Here is a 21,107-nt window from a genome sequence, read left to right as displayed (position 1 = left end):
TAAACATTGATCAGCCGGAAAATAGAGAGATACAAAGTAACATTGTTTATAAACATTGATCAGCCGGAAAATAGAGAGATACAAAGTAACATTGTTTATAAACATTGATCAGCCGGAAAATAGAGAGATACAAAGTAACATTGTTTATAAACATTGATCAGATGGACGATAGAGAGATACAAAGTAACATTGTTTATAAATATTGATCAGACAGGAGATAGAGAGATACATAGTAACATTGTCCATAAACACTGATCAGACGGGAGATAGAGAGATACAAAGTAACACTGTTTATAAACATTGATCAGACGGGAGATAGAGAGATACAAAGTAACATTGTTTATAAATATTGATCAGACGGGAGATAGAGAGATACAAAGTAACATTGTTTATAAATATTGATCAGACGGGAGATAGAGAGATACAAAATAACATTGTTTATAAACATTGATCAGACGGGAGATAGAGAGATACAAAGTAACATTGTTTATAAATATTGATCAGACGGGAGATAGAGAGATACAAATTAACATTGTTTATAAACATTGATCAGACGGGAGATAGAGAGATACAAAGTAACATTGTTTATAAATATTGATCAGAGGGTAGATAGAGAGATACAAAGTAACATTGTTTATAAATATTGATCAGACGGGAGATAGAGAGATACAAAGAAACATTGTTTATAAACATTGATCAGACGGGAGATAGAGAGAGATACAAGGTAACATTGTTTATAAACATTGATCAGACGGGAGATAGAGAGAGATACAAGGTAACATTGTTTATAAACATTGATCAGACGGGAGATAGATACAAAGTAACATTGTTTATAAATATTGATCAGACGGGAGATAGAGAGATACAAAGAAACATTGTTTATAAACATTGATCAGATAGGAGATGGAGAGATACAAAGTAACATTATTTATAAACATTGATCAGACAGAAGATAGAGAGATACAAAGTAACATTGTTTATAAACATTGATCAGAAGGGAGATAGAGAGATACAAAGTAACATTGTTTAATTTATGTGCAGCTCAGACAGATGAGCATCTGCATTTTGTATGTGATGTCAGAGATTTGCCTGGTCATGAAGGGGGGTAAAACCTCTCAGAGCGGAAGTGGGTGCTCTATTTCGGGTCCCCTCGGTGGTGCTCAGATGTTCCTGAATGCTCTGATATCAGCGTCTGGAAGGAGGACATTGGTGTCACCCGGGGGAGTTTTATTTTTCTGGGAGTGACTTTGTAGCAGATTTGGGAATGTTGAGACCACCTGCCTGGACTCCACCCCAAACAAACTTTTCCTTAGTTTCCGTACCCCCTACTACCCCCCCCCCCCCCGTTTCGTATTCTGCAGATAGGGGAACCTGCCATCAAAAGTAACCTGAAGCTTTTCCCAGGTAACCATAATGCCCTGGGGCTGGAGCTCTGTGTAACGTCTCCATAGAGATTGGCTTGTGTTCAGTTGCATCCATCACTATCTTCTCACATTTCCCAACAACAGACCCAGAGAATTCCCTCGTCTGATGAGGAACGAAGCATTCAACTCATGAGGGATACGTACAGTAGGTCAGTCATAGGAAGAACCCCAACAGCAAAGGGTTAATCAGACAGGCGATGAACAGTTGAGTCCTCCAGGCGACAGTTGTGGTTACGGTAATATCACACCCAATCTGCGAGGACGTCACGTGGTACCGAGGGAGGGGGACCAATTTTGGGGCAGGTGTAGAGGTAACCGGAGACCTCGGAGGTGTACCGGGATTATGGGGTCTCTTCAACCATGCGCTTTGGTTGGATGATGCCTTTCCTGCTCCGGAAAAGGTAAAAGGTAATTAAGGGGCCTTAGGTTGCATGGAGGTAATGAGATCCTGGAGGCTACCGGTGGAAATTGTTTCATGTTCCTCTTTATGTTTCTCTCTTCCAGACGACATGAGGGGACCACAGATGGACCGAAAGTGCCCTTGGAACTGTAACTAACCACCGGAATATTTCCTGACCTTCACATTCTGCCACGATCCAGCCATGTCCGGTGAGTTATCTGTGCCCTGGGGGTCAGAAAAAGACCAAGCGGTCCACAGAGTCTGCCTCTTCTAATTATTTTTTGACATTTTATTTTATTATTTTTTATCTTATTTATTTATTTATTTATTTATTTTTTGAAAGGTATTTATTTTAATTTTCCAAACAACAACAGATAATACAGGTACAGACAATGTCAATAAAACACGAATGGAACAAGCATAGAAAATATACCAGGGTACTGGAAGACATTGTATCATAGACAATTCCAACGGGGTTATTTATTTATTTTTAACCTATGAGTATAGCAGAGGTGCTCAACCTTTTGAAGAGCGAGGGCCACTTATGAAATTTGGAAACTGGTTGTGAGCCGCAATTAACCACTGGCTTAGCTGCAAGAATCGCCATACCTGTACGTCGCTCCCCGGGAGTGAGTGTGGGGGGCGCGCTTGCGCCATCGGAGGCGATTCGCGAGTGGGGAAGCTGATCTGCAGGGCCGGCGGCCACGATTGCCACCGTGCACCTGCGATCACTACCTGGGAACACAGAACGGCGGCCAGCCATTGTAAACATGGCACACCGCTATTCCTATTTAGGAACACAGGTCCCTGTGTTAATTCCATAAGACCCCCCCCCCTCACCAAGGCTGCTGTTAGAAATCACAGGGTCCTGTACAACCTACCTGCCCCCCCCCCGAATATATCTATCTATCTACAATATATATATCTATAATAATATTATATATATTATACATATATATATTACACATATATATATATATATATATATATATACACACACACACATTATATATATATATATATATATATATATATATATATATATATATATATAAGACAATATTTTTACTAAAAATACATTAATATCATTATTAGCGGACACATAACAGAGACTTGGCCCTTTATAATTGTTTTTTACATTTAAAAAAAATTATAATTATTTTTTTTTAAATGTTAAAAATATTTACAGTACAATTATCTTATTTGACTATTTTTTTAAATTATTTATTACAATGTTTAATTTATTATTTTTTTTAGAATTTGTAATTTTTTTTTTACAGGGCAGGAAAGCCTGTTGTGCTCTGGGAGGGGGCGGCACAGTGAAAGGGGGGCACACGGGGAGGAGGGGGGATCAGAAGCAGGCAGGACAGGGAGGCAATTACAGGAACTATGCCCTGTGTCTGTCTCTCTCCCCGCAGCAGCTGAAAGCAGGCAGGAGGGGGGAGAACCTGGCTTTCATCTGCTGCAGAGAGCCGCACAGGGCTTCCTTCTGTAATTTCCCCTCTGCCCAACCAAATGGATTCCCCGTGCTGTTGGGGCCCCCCTGTGTGCCCGGGCCCCCTACAGGAGGACTGGTGGGCCCCCCTCCCTATCAGTGGCCCTGCCCCCTCCCCACAGTTAGAAAGCACCGTCTAGGCATACATGTAACCCTTTGATCGCCTCTGGTGTTAACCCCTTCCTTGCCAGTGTCATTATTACAGTGACAGTGCATATTTTCAGCACTGATTACTGTAGCAATGTCACTGATACCAATGATGGGGAATAGTGCCCCATCATTGGTGTCAGTGGGAGGAATAGTGTCCCATCATTAGTGTCAGTGGGAAGAATAGTGCCCCATCATTGGTGTCAGTGGGGGGAATAGTGCCCCATCATTGGTGTCAGTGGGAGGAATAGTGTCCCATCATTGGTGTCAGTGGGAGGAATAGTGTCCCATCATTGGTGTCAGTGGGAAGAATAGTGTCCCATCATTGGTGTCAGTGGGAAGAATAGTGTCCCATCATTGGTGTCAGTGGGAGGAATAGTGTCCCATCATTGGTGTCAGTGGGAAGAATAGTGCCCCATCATTGGTGTCAGTGGGAGGAATAGTGCCCCATCATTGGTGTCAGTAGGAGGAATAGTGCCCCTTCATTGGTGTCAGTGGAAGGAATAGTGTCCCATCATTGGTGTCAGTGGGGGGAATAGTGCCCCATCATTGGTGTCAGTGGGAGGAATAGTGTCCCATCATTAGTGTCAGTGGGAAGAATAGTGCCCCATCATTGGTGTCAGTGGGGGGAATAGTGCCCCATCATTGGTGTCAGTGGGAGGAATAGTGTCCCATCATTGGTGTCAGTGGGAGGAATAGTGTCCCATCATTGGTGTCAGTGGGAAGAATAGTGTCCCATCATTGGTGTCAGTGGGAAGAATAGTGTCCCATCATTGGTGTCAGTGGGAGGAATAGTGTCCCATCATTGGTGTCAGTGGGAAGAATAGTGCCCCATCATTGGTGTCAGTGGGAGGAATAGTGCCCCATCATTGGTGTCAGTAGGAGGAATAGTGCCCCTTCATTGGTGTCAGTGGAAGGAATAGTGTCCCATCATTGGTGTCAGTGGGGGGAATAGTGCCCCATCATTGGTGTCAGTGGGAGGAATAGTGTCCCATCATTAGTGTCAGTGGGAAGAATAGTGCCCCATCATTGGTGTCAGTGGGGGGAATAGTGCCCCATCATTGGTGTCAGTGGGAGGAATAGTGTCCCATCATTGGTGTCAGTGGGAGGAATAGTGTCCCATCATTGGTGTCAGTGGGAAGAATAGTGTCCCATCATTGGTGTCAGTGGGAAGAATAGTGTCCCATCATTGGTGTCAGTGGGAGGAATAGTGTCCCATCATTGGTGTCAGTGGGAAGAATAGTGCCCCATCATTGGTGTCAGTGGGAGGAATAGTGCCCCATCATTGGTGTCAGTAGGAGGAATAGTGCCCCTTCATTGGTGTCAGTGGAAGGAATAGTGTCCCATCATTGGTGTCAGTGGGGGGAATAGTGCCCCATCATTGGTATCAGTGGGAAGCTGTGAGGTCACACTCGGATTCCGCCCTCGGTTTTTCCCTGTATTTATGGACTGCAGTGAAGACGTTGAATTGACTGAAGGGGGATAAAGTCCTCCATTGTGTCACTATTGGCTGAATGCCATCATTAATCTCAGACAGGAAAACCCCAGGAAGAGTCTTCGCAACCGTCATGGCTGCCGACTCCATTCCTACAAATCCCTACTACAGTGCACTGAGCGGACATATCACTGTCCTGCAGGAGGAAACCTCTGCAGGTTCTGTATGGCTGCAGATCTCTTTTCCAATAATTGTTAAAGTGGACCTGTCAGCATCACTATAGGAGTTCATATAACTCAGACATGTCCCCGCAAATCCATCGTCTACAAACACTCCACCTTCTACGGTTCAAGAAGCCCTCCGAGAAGGGGGAGGAGACATTTCCTCAGTCTCCCCTCCCCCAGTGATTAGACTGTACATTGTAACTTTGTAGAAGGAGGAGGAAGCATTTCCTCAGTCTCCCCTCCCCCAGTGATCAGACTGTACATTGTAACTTTGTAGAAGGAGGAGGAAACATTTCCTCAGTCTCCCCTCCCCCAGTGATCAGACTGTACATTGTAACTTTGTAGAAGGAGGAGGAAACATTTCCTCAGTCTCCCCCCCCCCCCCCAGTGATCAGACTGTACATTGTAACTTTGTATAAGGAGGAGGAGGCATTTCCTCAGTCCCCCCCTCCCCCAGTGATCAGACTGTACATTGTGACTTTGTAGAAGGGGGAGGAGACATTTCCTCAGTCTCCCCTCCCCCAGTGATCAGACTGTACATTGTAACTTTGTGGGAAGGTTACAGCAGGGGCTGATCTGTGTCAGACATTTGTGAACAGAGCCAAGAGCTGCACAGATTTACATGACGGAGTTATCTCTGATCTGGCGTTTCAGTCCAGGAAGTAGATGGTGACCCTGAGTGATGCCTGAACAGAGATGGTGCCGTCCTTCTGGAGAAAGAAACAAAAAAAGATAACAAAATCACTGACTCCTGTGATTTTGTGAGAAATAATAAATACCAGGAAATGTTACACATGACTCAGGAACATGAAAATGTACATCTGGACATCGGAAGGTTTTACCCCCTTCATGGCTGGGGCATTTTTTGCTATTCAGCACTGCACTACTTTAACTGGTAATTTCTCAGTAATGCAACATTGTACACAAATGTAATCATTTTTTTCACATAAATTGAGCTTTCTTTTGGTCGGATTTGATCACCTCTGGGCTTTTATTTTTTTCTATTATTCAAAGAAAAAAGAAGGCGTAAAATTTTGAAAAAAGACCACAATATTATTTTACTTTCTGCTATAAAACATATCTAATTAAAAAAAAAAAAAAAAAATCTAATTCCTTCACAAATTTCAGCCAATAGGTTTTCTGTTACATGTCTTTGGTAAAATAAAATAAAAATAAAAAATATCCCAATATCGATTGGTTTGTGTGAAAGTTATCCCGTCTACAAACTATGGGATATATACTGGAATTTTTATTATTTTTTTATACTAGTAATGTCGGCCGTCAGCGACTTATAATGGGATTGTGATGTACGGCGGACAATCTGACACTAACTGACGCTGGGGGGAGGGACTGACTGACTAGACATTGACATCACCAGTGACTCCAATACAGTGATCAGTGATAATAATATGCACTGTCACTATACTAATGACACTGGCTGGGAAGGGGTAACATTTTGGGTAATCAAAGGGTTAAATGTGTGCCTAGCGCTGTGTATTATGAGCTGATTTCTGTCCCTGCAAAGCACAGTGACATCTCCTCTCCACGTACACAGCTCTGTGCTGTCAGTAAACAAAGATCCCTGTACTGTGATTCGCTTAGGCTGCATTCATACCTGAAAGTAGCGTCTTTGAGCGTTTTTCCGGTGTTTTTTTTTTTCTTACATGTTTTTAATGCACAATTTTATGCAGCGTTTTGGAGATTTGGCTTTTTTTTAATAGAGAAAATTGTTGTTGTTGCTGGATTTTTCAGGTTTTTTTTTTTTGTTTTTTTGTTTTTTGATTAGCTTTTCCATCAGCTTTTATTACTTTTATTATTATTATTTTTATTATTATTTTTGTTAGGGTAAGGGGATAGAGTTAAGGTTAGCATTAGGATTAGTGGTTAGAGGGTTAAGAATATATTTATTGTCTTAATATTATTATTATTATTATTATTATTATTTTTTTTGTTAGGGTTAGGGTGTTATTACTACTGCTACTACTACTACTACTACTACTACTACTACTAATGAGAATAATATTACTGTATTTTCTGGCGTATAAGACTACTTTTGAACCTCAAAAAAATCCCCCAAAAATGGGGGGTCGTCTTATACGCCAAGTATAATATCTCCAAGGTAACCTAAGTATAAGTATTACCTGTAGATGAAAATTAGGGGGGTCGTCTTATACGCCCAGTCGTCTTATACGCCGGAAAATACGGTAATAAGAATTATAATAAATGAATAAATAATTGTAAAATAAATACACAAATAAATGTAAATAATCATAAATAAATAATAATAATAATAACTAAATGCAATAAATGAATACTATGTAATAATAAATAATTAACCTCTAACAAAAAAAAATAATAATAATAATATAAAAATAATAATAAATAAACACCCTAACACAAAATACATTTATAATAATAATAATAATAATAATAATAATAAAAGTAATTATCATCATCATCATCAATAATAATAATAATAATAATAATAATAATAGTAATAATAATAGTAATAAATGAATAAATAAATGTAAAATAAATACACAAATAAATAAAAAAAATCCTTAATAAATTATAACTACATGCAATAAATGAATACTATGTAATAACAAATAAATAATTAACCCCTAACCCTATATATATATATATATATATATATATATATATATATATATATATATATATAGCAATAAACACCCTAACCCTAACACAAAATAAATAAATTAATAATAATCATCATCGTCATTATCATAATAGTAAATTAATAAATAAATATAAAATAAATACACAAATAAATAAAAATAATCATAAATAAATAATAACTAAATGCAATAAGTGAATACTATGTAATAATAAATAATTAACCCCAAACCTTAACCCCTAACCCTTACGAAAAAAATAATAATAATAATAATAAACACCCTAAACACAAAATAAATTATTTATAATAATAATAAAAAATTATGATTATTATTAATTTATGTTTTAGTTTGGGTGTTTATGTATTCTTATTATTATTGTTAATAATAATAATAATAATAATAATAATGATAATAATAATTTACTTTATATTTTTTAAAGGTTAGGGGTTAATTTATTATTTTTTTATTATTGCATATCATTTATTTTATTATGATGTTTTTTAGATATTTGTGCATTTATTTAAATTTTTTTTTATTCATATACTATTAGTATTTTTTATTAATTTTTTATGTTTTATTTTTTTTCATTGGAGCAGAAAATTGCACAAAAACGTGCAAAAAAGCGCATAAAATCACCCAAATCGCACATTTTTATGGGAGTAAAATTGCACCGAATACGGCCAAATCTGCCGAATTTGCGATCAAATCGTTCCTATCCTGAATGCGATTCTTCTGCGTTCAGGAGAGGGAGGTTGAAGCTCACCTAAACCCGGCAAAGCTCATAAACTTAAGTTAAGGAGCTGCCAGTGTAGGCTAGTGTTAAATTAATGGCTGGGACCTGTTGACCAAGTTGTGCTGTACTGAATCACAGCACAGACGGGGCGGAGGGCACCCCCTACCCAGAAATGGCAGATCATTTACATGTGCAGAGCGCCCAACCCCGTCACTGTATATATACATGGGGGGGGGGGGCCCACAAGTGGGTATATTGGGTGGGCATGTGTAAGGGTATAATTATACTGATGTTGTTTGTTTTTATTTCAGGTCTTCACCAGCTCAGACCCAAATCGGTGCTATTTCTGCTGCAGATGTTCGGGGTGCTGATGGGCGGTGCAGTGGAGGACCCCTGTAAATGCTTCATCCTGGAGAATGAATACGATTGGACTCTGCTCATGTCTGATCACTGCTGTGTGAACCTCAGTCTCAGCGTGGACACCCTGGAATGGAATATATTCACCTCACTGCCCGGTCTTAGGATCCTGGACCTCTCCAGCTCTGGAATTTTGGAAATTACGGACGCCGTCCAGGGGAGGAACCGCACAAACATTGAGTTTCTCTATTTAAATGACAATCACTTGAAGGATCTCCCTGATGGGTTCCTGAGCAACGCTCCCAACCTGAAGGTCCTCCATCTTGAGCACAACAAGCTGCGAAGGCTTCCTGCCAACTTTTTAAAGGTCTCGGACCAAATTGAGGAGATACACCTGAACTCCAACAACCTGAATTCCCTTCCTGTTGATCTTCTCAAACCTTCCCTCGCCAAACTCAACTTTCTCAACAACAGCCTGGACTGCACATGCGTTCTCTACGATCAGCTGGAGCCAAAACTCAGGGAAAACCATACAAGTTCATTGCTGGACGAGTTGATCTGCGCCACTCCGAATGAGGTTAGCGGCTTACAAATTGTGAAGGTGGAAAGGGGGAGACTTTGCAGGTCCCACAGTTTGACCGTAGCTCTTATCTGCATCCCGCTGGTGGCGCTGGTCCTCTTCCTGTGCTGGTATTGCTGCTGCCGTAAGCAGAAAGGGAATTACACAAACGCAGGGCGAGAGTGCAATCTGGTCACCGTAGACCGCAACGGCGCCAGCAACGTAGTGGGAGAATATCACCATTATGAACCGCAACAAAACTTCCAAAAGAACCGGAGGGAAGCAGAACCAAGTCAGTTCAAGGACCCCATTCTACTGAAACCTTCTGCTGCTCTCCTTGGGAGCAGCCGGGACCTTTACGAGGAGGTGGAGATCAAACCGGGAACCTCTGCAGACTCTTTAGTGAAGGGCGAAGGACAAGTTTTCCAGGAAAACCCGGGTCTGACCCTGGCGGTGGAAGAAGAGGAAGAAGAAGAGGTGGACTTGAGGGCTGATGAGTTAGAGGTGGACACGGTAAGCGTAACGGAGGTCATGAAGGACTCTGCAGACCGAGAGAAGCTTTACCTCAACCAGTCTACAGACTATTACAGCCTAGTGCCCGGCATTGAGCTGGAAGACTCAGATCATTGTGAATATGAGAGTGTAGACCTCACCTAGACAAATTCTCTAAACCCAACTGAACCGGCCAGCTATGGCTCACCAGACCGGCCATTGCCTGAGACCACTATTGTGGTGCACGTTGGTCAAAAAAAAACCTGATTCCAAATCTTCTGAAAGAAAGCACTGACTTATTTTGAATATCCGGCAAGCTGTGTGTCAACACACTGGGCACAGTTTGAGACCCCCGTTGGGGTGCACATTGGTCAGGCAAGCCCAGATCTGACTTTTCTGAAAGAACATTGACTTATTTTTCAGAACTGGCCAGCCCCAGCCATGGCCCACCAGATCGGTCCCAGCCTCATACCTTCGTTGTGGTGCACATTGGTCATGAAAGCCTGGATTTGACTCTTCTGAAAGAAAACCATGACTCATATTGCAGAACTAACCATGGTTGTGGTGCATGTTGGTCAAAAATAATTGGTTCCATCCTTTCTGAAGGAAAACACTGACTTATTTTGCACATCTGGCCAGCTATGGGCCACCAGGGCACAGTCTGAGACCTTTGTTGTGGTGCACATTGATTAGGAAAGCCCCGATCTGACTTTTCAGAAAGAACATTGACTTATTTTTCAGAATTGGCCAACCCCAGCCACAGTCCACCAAATCGGTCACAGGCTCATTTCGATGTGGTAGTGCACATTGGTCAGGAAACCCTGGATCCGACTCTTCTGAAAAAAAACACTGACTTATTTGCACATGCGGTCAGCTATGGGTCCCCAAACCGAGCACAGTCTGAGACCCCCGGTATGCTGCACGTTGGTCAGAAAAGCCCAGATCTGACTCTTCTGAAAAAAACACTGACTTATTTTTTAGAACTGGCCAGCCACGGTCCAACAGATTGGTCACAACCTCATTGTGGTGCACGTTGGTCAGGAAAGCCTGGATTTGACTCCTCTGAAGGAAAACACTAACTATTTTTTTAGAACTGGACAGCTATGGCCCACAAGACATGGCACAGTCTGAGACCCCTGGTGTGGTGCACATTGCTCAGGAATGCCCAAACAGCTCTTAAAAAAACAAAGCACTAACTTCTTTTCCAAACTGCTGAGTTTTGGCTTACGGGACTGGGAAAAATCTAAGATCCCTGGTGTGGTGTACATTGGTCAGGAAAGCCCAAATCTGGCTCTTCAAAAATAAAACACTGACTTATTTTTCCAAACTGGACAGCTATGCTCTATTGGACTAGGCCAAGCCTAAGACCCCTGTTGTGGTGCACGCTGGTTAGGAAGGCCCGAATCCAACTCTTCTGAAAGAAAACACTGACTTATTTTTCCAAACTGGTCAGCTATGACCTACTGGACCGATCAGTGCCTTAGACCCCCATTTTGATGCACATTGGTTAGGAAACCCAAGGTCTAACTCTTAGGATAGACAACACTGACTTATTTTTCAGGAACTGGCCAGCTGTGGGCCATCATTTCGGGTCGAGCCTGAGACCCCCGTTGTGGTGCACATTGGTCAGAAAAGCCCAGATCTGACTTTTTTTTTTACTTATTTTTCAGAACTGGCCAACCATGGCCCACTAGATTGGTCACGGTCTCATACCCTTGTTGTGGTTCACGTTAGTCAAGAATGCCTGGATTTGACTCTTCTGAAAGAAAACAATAACTTATTTTTCATGGCCAGCACCAGGCACAGTCTGAGACCCCTGTTGTGGTGCACACTGGTCAGGAATGCCCAAATCCCGAAAAATTGAAAGAAAGCGCTGACCTATTTTTCCAAATTGGTCAGCTATGCCCTACTGGACCAGGCTAAGCTGAGACTGAGAACACCGTTGAGGCGCAGATTGGTCAGGAAACCTGGGTCCGACTCTTCAGAAAGAAAACACTGACTTATTTTTTAGGAACTGGCCAGCTATGGGCCACCCTTTCGAGCCAAGTCTGAGACCCCCGCTGTGGTGCACATTGGTCAGGAAACCTGGGTCCGACTCTTCAGAAAGACAACACTGACTTATTTTTCCAAACTGGCCAGCTATACCATACTGGACCAAGCCCAGCCCAAGAACCCCCGTTGTGGAGCACGTCGGTCAGGAAAACCCGGTTCCGACTCTTCTTAAAAAATAAGTCCGTGTTTTCTTTCTGAGGAGTCGGAAACCAGGCTTTCCTGACCAATGTGCTCCACAACGGGGGTCTCAGGCTGGGCTCAGTCCAGTAGGGTATAGCTGGCCAGTTTGGAAAAATAAGTCAGTAGTGACACTCAGTTTCCGAAGAGTTAGACCCAGGTTTCCTGACCAATGTGCACCACATTGGGGGTCTCAGGCTTGGCCCAAAATGGTGGCCCATAGCTGGCCAGTTCCTAAAAAAATAAGTCAGTGTTTTCTTTCTGAACTGGGCAGCTATGGGCCACCATTTCGGGCCAAGCCTGAGACCCTATTGTGGAGCACATCGCACAGGAAAGCCTGGTTCTGACTCTTCAGAAAGAAAACACTGACTTATTTTTCCAACCTGGTCAGCTATCCCCTACTGGATCGAGCCCAGCCCGAGACCCCTGTTGTGAAGCACATCAGTCAGGAAAGCCCGGTTCGGACTCGTCAGAAAGAAAACACTAACTTATTTTTCAGGAACTGGCCTGCTATGGGCCACCATTTCTGGCCAAGCCTGAGACCCCCTGTTGTGGTGCATATCGGTCAGGAAACCTGGGTCCGACTCTTCGGAAAGAAAACACTGACTTATTTTTCCAAACTGGCCAGCTATGCCCTACTGGACCGAGCCCAGCCTGAGACCCTCGTTGTGGAGCGCCTCGATCAGGAAAGCCTGGTCCCAACTCTTCGGAAGGAAAACACTGATTTATTTTTCCGACTGGCCAGCTATGCCCTACTGGACGAAGCCCAGCCATAGACCCCCATTGTGGAGCACATCAATCAGGAAAGCCTGGTTCCAACTCTTTGGAAGGAAAACACTGATTTATTTTTCCATACTGGCCAGCAATGCCCTACTGGACAGAGCCCAGCTCAAGACCCGGTTGTGGAGCACATTGATCAGAAAAGCCCGGTTCCAACTCTGCAGAAGGAAAACACTGACTTCTTTTTTAGCAACGACTTTATGCAAATATTTATTTTTATACATTTGTCAGAAAGCTACAGAAGTGTCACTACTGAATTGTACGGTTTACAGATTTTGTATCGATGATTTTGTGTTAGTCCCGCCCACTGTAGGCCGTGCCGTGGCTGCACCTTTGGAAGGAGCAGAGCCATCGCCGCCATGTCTGTTTAATATTAACCAGCTGCCTTCAATAATAATCAATTGTGAGAAACATTCCTTGAATTCCCTGATGTCTTTATTCCAGAATAAAGTGTACCTGTCCTGAGAGAATCCAGTCCCCTGCTGCCACTGCTGACTGCCTTCAGAAAATGCCAGTGGCCTGGCTCTCATGTTGATCTTGAATGATCCAGAACACATGATCTCTATACTTGTAATAAAAATGTATCTAAAGGCAATGTTTTGTTAGTTTTACAGGGAGTAAGGAAAGAATAATATTACACCTCTCCCGCCGCCCATAAAAGTGATCCCGCAGCGAATCTGCCGTTGGGACCGCTTTTATGAGAAAGAGGACCGCCTGCCCAGTAAAAAAATACCGGGGTTATGGCTGCTATCTGCTGCCATAACCCCGGTATTTAACGTCATAGTAGCGACGTATAACAGCGGGGGGCGGTCCAGAAGTGATTGAAGAGGCAATCATTTGATGATTTTTATTTTATTTGTTCATTTTGCCACATCCGAATCGAAATAAAAAACTGTAAAGTTTTCGATTCGACCAATTCAAAATTTATCGATTCGCTCGTTTCGAATTGAAAAAAATCAGTAAATTCGAAAAAAGACATAAAACGAATTCCGAATTGGAATTGAACGAATCAACCAAATTTAGCAAAACGAAATATCTAGATTATTGAATGTAAACGAAACAATTTTTTTCGGCATGATGCTGTGACTTGAATTAAATGTCCACATTTATTTTTTTTTTAAATGGACGCAGTTTCAGCCGTTTATCCCCCCCCCCCCCCAAGGCGTGTCACAGCCGAGCCGCCATCATACAATGACCTCATCTCTTCCTCTGCAGGGGGAGGGGATGTGTTCCTGAATGTGACTTCCTGACCGGCACGGCTCATCCGGTACAATAAGTCATCAGCAGCGCAGAGAGCGGTGACCATAGCAACTGATCCATACTGTCTTCAGTAACCCATAGCAACCAGACCCCACCGCCATCATCACTGCAATGACAAGCGATCCGAGGTCGCATCAGTTACAGCGGAAATCTCAGCATGCAGGCCTGTGATTCACCCATACAAATCTTGAATCTGGTATGGAATGGAGTAAGGAAGGGTTAACTCCCCCAGTGCATTTTTTTGCTGTCTGTGTCCCCATTAGTCAGATTTCCCTTCACTTCCTGTCCAGATGACACAACAGGAAGTGAGATGAAATCTCCCCAAAGTGAGGGAAACCTGATCTCTCTCTTTACTGTGCTGGTGACAACTGTTACATTGTATATTTCTCGTCTCTTTATGTGGAGCTGATGTGACCACCGGGACACACAGAGGGTGAATCTCTCCAGCGGGGACACAGCAATCAAAACCTGACAGGAGGTCAAACCCTACAAAGCTTAGCCTTTACTCATTGCACCATGCCTGACTTCGATGAGCCCCTCCTCCTCGTTCATAAATCCATTTGCCAGCATGAAACCCCCCCCCCCCCCCAAAAAAAAAAAAAAAAAAGCTGGGCAGCAAAGAGAACCTGATAAATTCACATTGTGAGCTGTGGCCACGCCCCCTTAAACATTCGTTACCATGCCGCATGGCAGTGCGCCTACTGCTACACACGTTGCGGTGACATTCACTGCCATTGACCCCCGATGTATTGTACAGCAAAGGACAATGATACCCCTCCTTCAAACTGGTGCGATTCGACAATTCCAAATCGCATGACAAGTCACACCCCATTGTTGACAATGGAACCAATTGAATTGACGCGACTCAAATCGCAGCAATTTTGAAACAAGGTTCCTGCACGGGTTTTTTCTGATTTAATTGCGACTTGCATTGACTTCTGTTTTAAGGAAGTTGCAAGCCGCCATGAAATTGGAGGTGCGAATCGCACCGATCTGTGACTTTGCACTGGCGCTGAAGTAGCACCATTTCAAAGCTGCACCAGTGTGAACCATGGCTTAGGCTCCATTCACATCCGGGCGTTCCAGAATCGCAGCAAAAAATGCGGGCCGCATTTGTGATGCCATTATTTTTTAATAGCACCCCATTTGGTGCGGTTGTCATGCGATAAATCGCACTGCAATCACGGCAAAATCGTAACGCGCGAAGCTTGCGCTCAGGCTTTATTCGCACCTGGGAGTTTTGAAATGCGGGCAGATTTGCCACGATTTCACAATGGCCAGGTATGACTGACGAATCGCACAACGCACATTTCAGATGCCACTCTTTTGAATGGTACCAAAAAACTAGGTGCGACTCTGCTGCGATTGTTCCACGATAATCTGTGGCAAACTGCATTAAGTGAAGCTTGTCACCCAAAACAAAGTTAATGAGCTTTTTTTAGGCGGCATGTTTCACGCGATGCGGCTTGCTGCGATTGCAGCGTGATTTTATCGTGGGGAAACTGCGGCAGAACCGCACCGCGACTTCAGGTTGTATTCAAATAAATGGCATCGGAAATGTGCGTTGTGTGATTTGCCATTCACATCTGGCTGTTTTAAAATCAAATAACCCAGGTGTGAATGCAGCCTTGGAGCAGGAGCTTCTTTTGGGGCGACAGTTTTGCACGTTGCGATTTGACGAGATTGCAGTGCGATATATTGCGTGAAAACCGCTGCAAAATCGCACGGCGATTGGGGTGCCATTAAGAAGTAAAGGGCATCGCAAACACATCCTGCATTTTGCAACGATTGTACAATCGCCCAATTCTGCCCTGGATTCCGGAATGCCCGGGTGTGAAAGGAGCCTTACTGTGTGCTGCGCTGCGTTTCAAAAAGTGAGCGGTGCCCAACTTTCATCCATTGTGGTGCATTGGCAGCCCATTCGCCCCCTAAAAACACACGTTAACTAAAAGTGCATTTTTTTTCGCGTTTGAAAAAACGCTGCGCAGATACACCCCGTGTTGATGGGGACAAGGGCCTCTTCCCAACAACCATGGGTGATGGTTGTGGGGCTCTGCGGGTGGGGGGCTTATCAGAAACTGGAAGCCCCCTTTAACAAGGGGGCCCCCAGGTCCCAGCCCCCTCCCTATGTGAATGGGTATCGGGTACATTTTACCCCTACCCATTCACCCCAAAAAAGACAGCGTAGGGTGAATAATGACAAGAGACGGTTTTGAGAAGTCCTTTATTAAAAATCTCCCTCCGGTCTTCTGCCTCAGGTCTGCTCCTTTAGGTCTTCTCCTTCCAATCTTCTGCCCCCGGTCTTCTGCCTTAGGTCTTCTCCCTCTGATCTTCTGCCTCAGATCTTCTCCCTCCGATCTTCTGCCTCAGATCTTCTCCCTCTGATCTTCTGCCTCAGGTCTTCTCCCTCCGATCTTCTGCCTCAGGTCTTCTCCCTCCGATCTTCTGCCTCAGGTCTTCTCCCTCCGATCTTCTGCCACCGGTTTTCTGCCTTAGGTCTTCTCCCACCGATCTTCTGCCTCATGTCTTCTCCTTTAGGTCTTCTCCTTCTGATCTTCTGCCTCAGGCCTTCTCCCACCGATCTTCTGCCTCAGGTCTTCTCCCTCCGATCTTCTGCCACCGGTTTTCTGCCTTAGGTCTTCTCCCACCGATCTTCTGCTTCATGTCTTCTCCTTTAGGTCTTCTCCTTCTGATCTTCTACCTCAGGCCTTCTCCCACCGATCTTCTGCCTCAGGTCTTCTCCTTCCAATCTTCTGCCTCAGGTCTTCTCCTTCCAATCTTCTGCCACCGGTCTTCTGCCTAAGGTCTTCTCCCTCTGATCTTCTGCCTCAGATCTTCTCCCTCCGATCTTCTGCCTCAGATCTTCTCCCTCTGATCTTCTGCCTCAGATCTTCTCCCTCTGATCTTCTGCCTCAGATCTTCTCCCTCTGATCTTCCGCCTCAGATCTTCTCCCTCCGATCTTCTGCCTCAGGTCTTCTCCCTCCGATCTTCTGCCTCAGGTCTTCTCCCTCCGATCTTCTGCCTCAGGTCTTCTCCCTCCGATCTTCTGCCACCGGTTTTCTGCCTTAGGTCTTCTCCCACCGATCTTCTGCCTCATGTCTTCTCCTTTAGGTCTTCTCCTTCTGATCTTCTGCCTCAGGCCTTCTCCCACCGATCTTCTGCCTCAGGTCTTCTCCCTCCGATCTTCTGCCACCAGTTTTCTGCCTTAGGTCTTCTCCCACCGATCTTCTGCCTCATGTCTTCTCCTTTAGTTCTTCTCCCTCCGATCTTCTGCCTCAGGTCTTCTCCCTCCGATCTTCTGCCTCAGGTCTTCTCCTTTAGGTCTTCTCCTTAAGGTAATCTCCCTCCAATCTTCTGATTTAGGTCTTCTCCTTCCAATCTTCTGCCTCAGGTCTTCTCCCTCCAATTTCTTCCTCAGGTCTTCTCCTTCCGATCTTCTGCCTCAGGTCTTCTCCCTCAGATCTTCTGCCTCAGGTCTTCTCCTTCAGGTCTTCTCCTTCTGATCTTCTGCCTCAGATCTTCTCCCTCCGATCTTCTGCCTCAGGTCTTCTCCCTCCGATCTTCTGCCTCAGGTCTTCTCCCTCCGATCTTCTGCCACCGGTTTTCTGCCTTAGGTCTTCTCCCACCGATCTTCTGCCTCATGTCTTCTCCTTTAGGTCTTCTCCTTCTGATCTTCTGCCTCAGGCCTTCTCCCACCGATCTTCTGCCTCAGGTCTTCTCCCTCCGATCTTCTGCCACCGGTTTTCTGCCTTAGGTCTTCTCCCACCGATCTTCTGCTTCATGTCTTCTCCTTTAGGTCTTCTCCTTCTGATCTTCTACCTCAGGCCTTCTCCCACCGATCTTCTGCCTCAGGTCTTCTCCCTCCGATTTTCTGCCACCGGTTTTCTGCCTTAGGTCTTCTCCCACCGATCTTCTGCCTCATGTCTTCTCCTTTAGTTCTTCTCCCTCCGATCTTCTGCCTCAGGTCTTCTCCCTCCGATCTTCTGCCTCAGGTCTTCTCCCTCCGATCTTCTGCCTCAGGTCTTCTCCTTTAGGTCTTCTCCTTAAGGTAATCTCCCTCCAATCTTCTGATTTAGGTCTTCTCCTTCCAATCTTCTGCCTCAGGTCTTCTCCCTCCAATTTCTTCCTCAGGTCTTCTCCTTCCGATCTTCTGCCTCAGGTCTTCTCCCTCGGATCTTCTGCCTCAGGTCTTCTCCTTCAGGTCTTCTCCTTCCGATCTTCTGCCTCAGGTCTTCTCCTTCAGGTCTTCTCCTTCTCATCTTCTGCCTCAGGTCTTCTCCTTCGGGTCTTCTCCTTGCAATCTTCTGCCTCAGGTCTTCTCTTTCTGATCTTCTACCTTAGGTTTTCTCCCTCCGATTTTCTGCCTCAGGTCTTCTCCCTCTAATCTTCAAAATGAGGTTGAAGGATTGTAAGAGGTGCATGAAAATCAGCCAGCCCCCAGTCTGATGTACTCACCCTCCAGTCTGCCACCAACCAAATAAAACCTGTCTCTTGGTACAAAGAACAGGGGTTTAGTTGACAGTGGCAGACTGGAGGGTGAGTACATCAGACTGGGGCCTGGCTGACTTTCATGCACCTCTTAAAATCCTACAACCTCATTTTGTTTTTTGTTATAGGGATGGAGACGCCAGGCAACACCAGCTTGGGTCTCATTCAAAGTCCCACCTAGTCCAATATGTTTAAGCAACCAGGGATGGAGACGCCTTGCTTACAGCTTGGTGCCTCATATAAAGTCCCACCCTGCGATTTTCGTGTGTTTTTGGTGGATGCAGTTTTGATTTGACCCTAGTGTTTTCCGTGTACAGGGATGGAGACCAATAGCATGACCTGCTTGTCTCACATAAAGTCCCAAAGAGGAAATTAGGGATTTCAAAGGCAGTGAGCTTTACAGGCCATGCCCCATACATAAAATCCCTTTCTATCTATATACTGCATCCACCAAGGGGATGGAGGTGTAATGCTTTTCAGCTGGTCTCTTCCAGTTTGCACCATGGTTATAACCTAATTATTTGAGTCTTTGAGACAACAGCCAGTTGTGGATGAGGAGGGGTTGGGGGAGGTTGGGCTGTCTCCCTCTCACCTGTTCCCCCATCCACCCATTAGCAGCCATGTGCCTCCAGTGTGAGGACACTAAATTAAGAGTGTAGGACTGCAGATATAACAGGGTGCCATGAAGTGGCTCTGCAGCTTTCACATGCGTTTGCAAATGTGTGTCAACTAAACCCCTGTTCTTTGTATCAAGAGACAAGTTTTATTTGGTTGGTGACAGACTGGAGGGTGAGTACATCAGACTGGGGGCTGGCTGGCTTTCATGCACCTCTTACAATCCTTCAACCTCATTTTGTTTTTTGTTATAGGGATGGAGACGCCAGGCAACACCAGCTTGGGTCTCATTTAAAGTCCCACCTAGTCCAATATGTTCTCCCTCCAATCTTCTGCTTCAGGTCTTCTCCCTCCGATCTTCTGCCTCAGGTCTTCTCCATCCGATCTTCTGCCTCAGGTCTTCTCCCTCAGGTCTTCTCCCTCCGATCTTCTGCCTCAGGTCTTCTCCCTCTGATCTTCTGCCTCAGGTCTTCTCCCTCCAATCTTCTTCCTCAGGTTTTCTCCCTCCGATCTTCTGCCTCAGGTCTTCTCCATCCGATCTTCTGCCTCAGGTCTTCTCCATCCGATCTTCTGCCTCAGGTCTTCTCCCTCAGGTCTTCTCCCTCCGATCTTCTGCCTCAGGTCTTCTCCTTCCGATCTTCTGCCTCAGGTCTTCTCCTTCAGGTCTTCTCCCTCAGGTCTTCTCCCTCAGGTCTTCTGCCTCTGGTCTTCTGCCTCAGGTCTTCTCCCTCCAATCTTCTCCCTCAGGTCTTCTCCTTCAGGTCTTCTCCTTACAATCTTCTGCCTCAGGTCTTCTCCCTCCGATCTTCTGCCTCAGATCTTCTCCCTCTGATCTTCTCCCTCAGGTCTTCTCCCTCAGGTCTTCTCCCTCAGGTCTTCTCCCTCCAATCTTCTCCCTCAGGTCTTCTCCTTACAATCTTCTGCCTCAGATCTTCTCCCTCGGATCTTCTGTCTCAGGTCTTCTGCCTCCGATCTTCTGCCTCAGGTCTTCTCCCTCCGATCTTCTGCCTCAGGTCTTCTTCCTCCGATCTTCTCCCTCAGGTCTTCTCCCTCAGGTGGTCTTCTCCCTCAGGTCTTCTCCCTCTGATCTTCTGCCTCAGGTCTTCTCTCTCCGGTTTACTGCCTCCGGTCTACTGCCTCAGGTCTTCGGCCTTCATCCGAGACCCAGCCCCTTGTGTCATCACCTGACAACGCGTAACGGCTACAAGGGGCGGGGTCCCTGAGTGAAGTCACTGGATGGCCACGCCCCACGACTATATAAGAAGCCACAAAGAGCGGAGCTGACCTATTTATGGGAGACATCTTCGGAGGAGGACCAGGTTGGCAGCGGAGAAGACCAGAGGGAGATTTTTAATAAAGGACTTCTCAAAACCCTCTCTTGTCATTATTTACACTACGCTGCCTTTTTTGGGGTGAATGGGTAGGGGTAAAATGTACTCGATAGTCATTCTCAAAGGGGGGGGGGCCAGGATCTGAGGAGCCCCCTTATTACAGGGGGCATCCAGATTTCCGATAAGCCCCCTGCCCGCAGAGCCCCACAACCACCACCCAGCGTTGTCGGGAAGAGGCCCTTGTTCCCATCAACATGGGGACAAGGTGCTTTGGGGTGGATGGGGGGTGGTGCAGAGCCCGACATGCCCCAAAGTACCCACCCCCCCATGTTGAGGGCGTATGATGTGTGGGGGGGGCACTTAGTCGTCCCCTCCCTTTTCCTGACCAGCCGGGCTGTATGCTCTGATAGGGATCTGGTATGGATTTTGGGGGGGGGGGGGGCCCACGCCAGTTTTATTTTTTTTCATTTTGGCGTAGGGTTCCCCTTCAAGATCCTC

General features: G+C 45.1%; 1 protein-coding gene across 1 annotated transcript in view; it reads left to right on the top strand.

Annotated features, from left to right (window-relative positions):
- Window positions 1-10,484, top strand: part of LOC309561381 (uncharacterized protein) — a 45,846-nt gene extending 35,362 nt beyond the window's left edge. The window contains exons 2-3 of the mRNA XM_082265263.1: window positions 1,929-2,033; window positions 8,809-10,484. Coding sequence (XP_082121389.1) covers window positions 2,027-2,033; window positions 8,809-10,070 — 1,269 coding nt within the window. The 5' untranslated portion in view covers window positions 1,929-2,026 and the 3' untranslated portion in view covers window positions 10,071-10,484. The remainder of the gene's footprint in view (window positions 1-1,928; window positions 2,034-8,808) is intronic.
- Window positions 10,485-21,107: the final 10,623 nt, after the last annotated feature.

The sequence above is a fragment of the Pelophylax lessonae genome (genome assembly GCF_965119305.1).
Source record: "Pelophylax lessonae genome assembly, chromosome: 8".
Taxonomy (NCBI): domain Eukaryota; kingdom Metazoa; phylum Chordata; class Amphibia; order Anura; family Ranidae; genus Pelophylax; species Pelophylax lessonae.
This window is presented reverse-complemented; position numbering and strand designations above follow the sequence as displayed.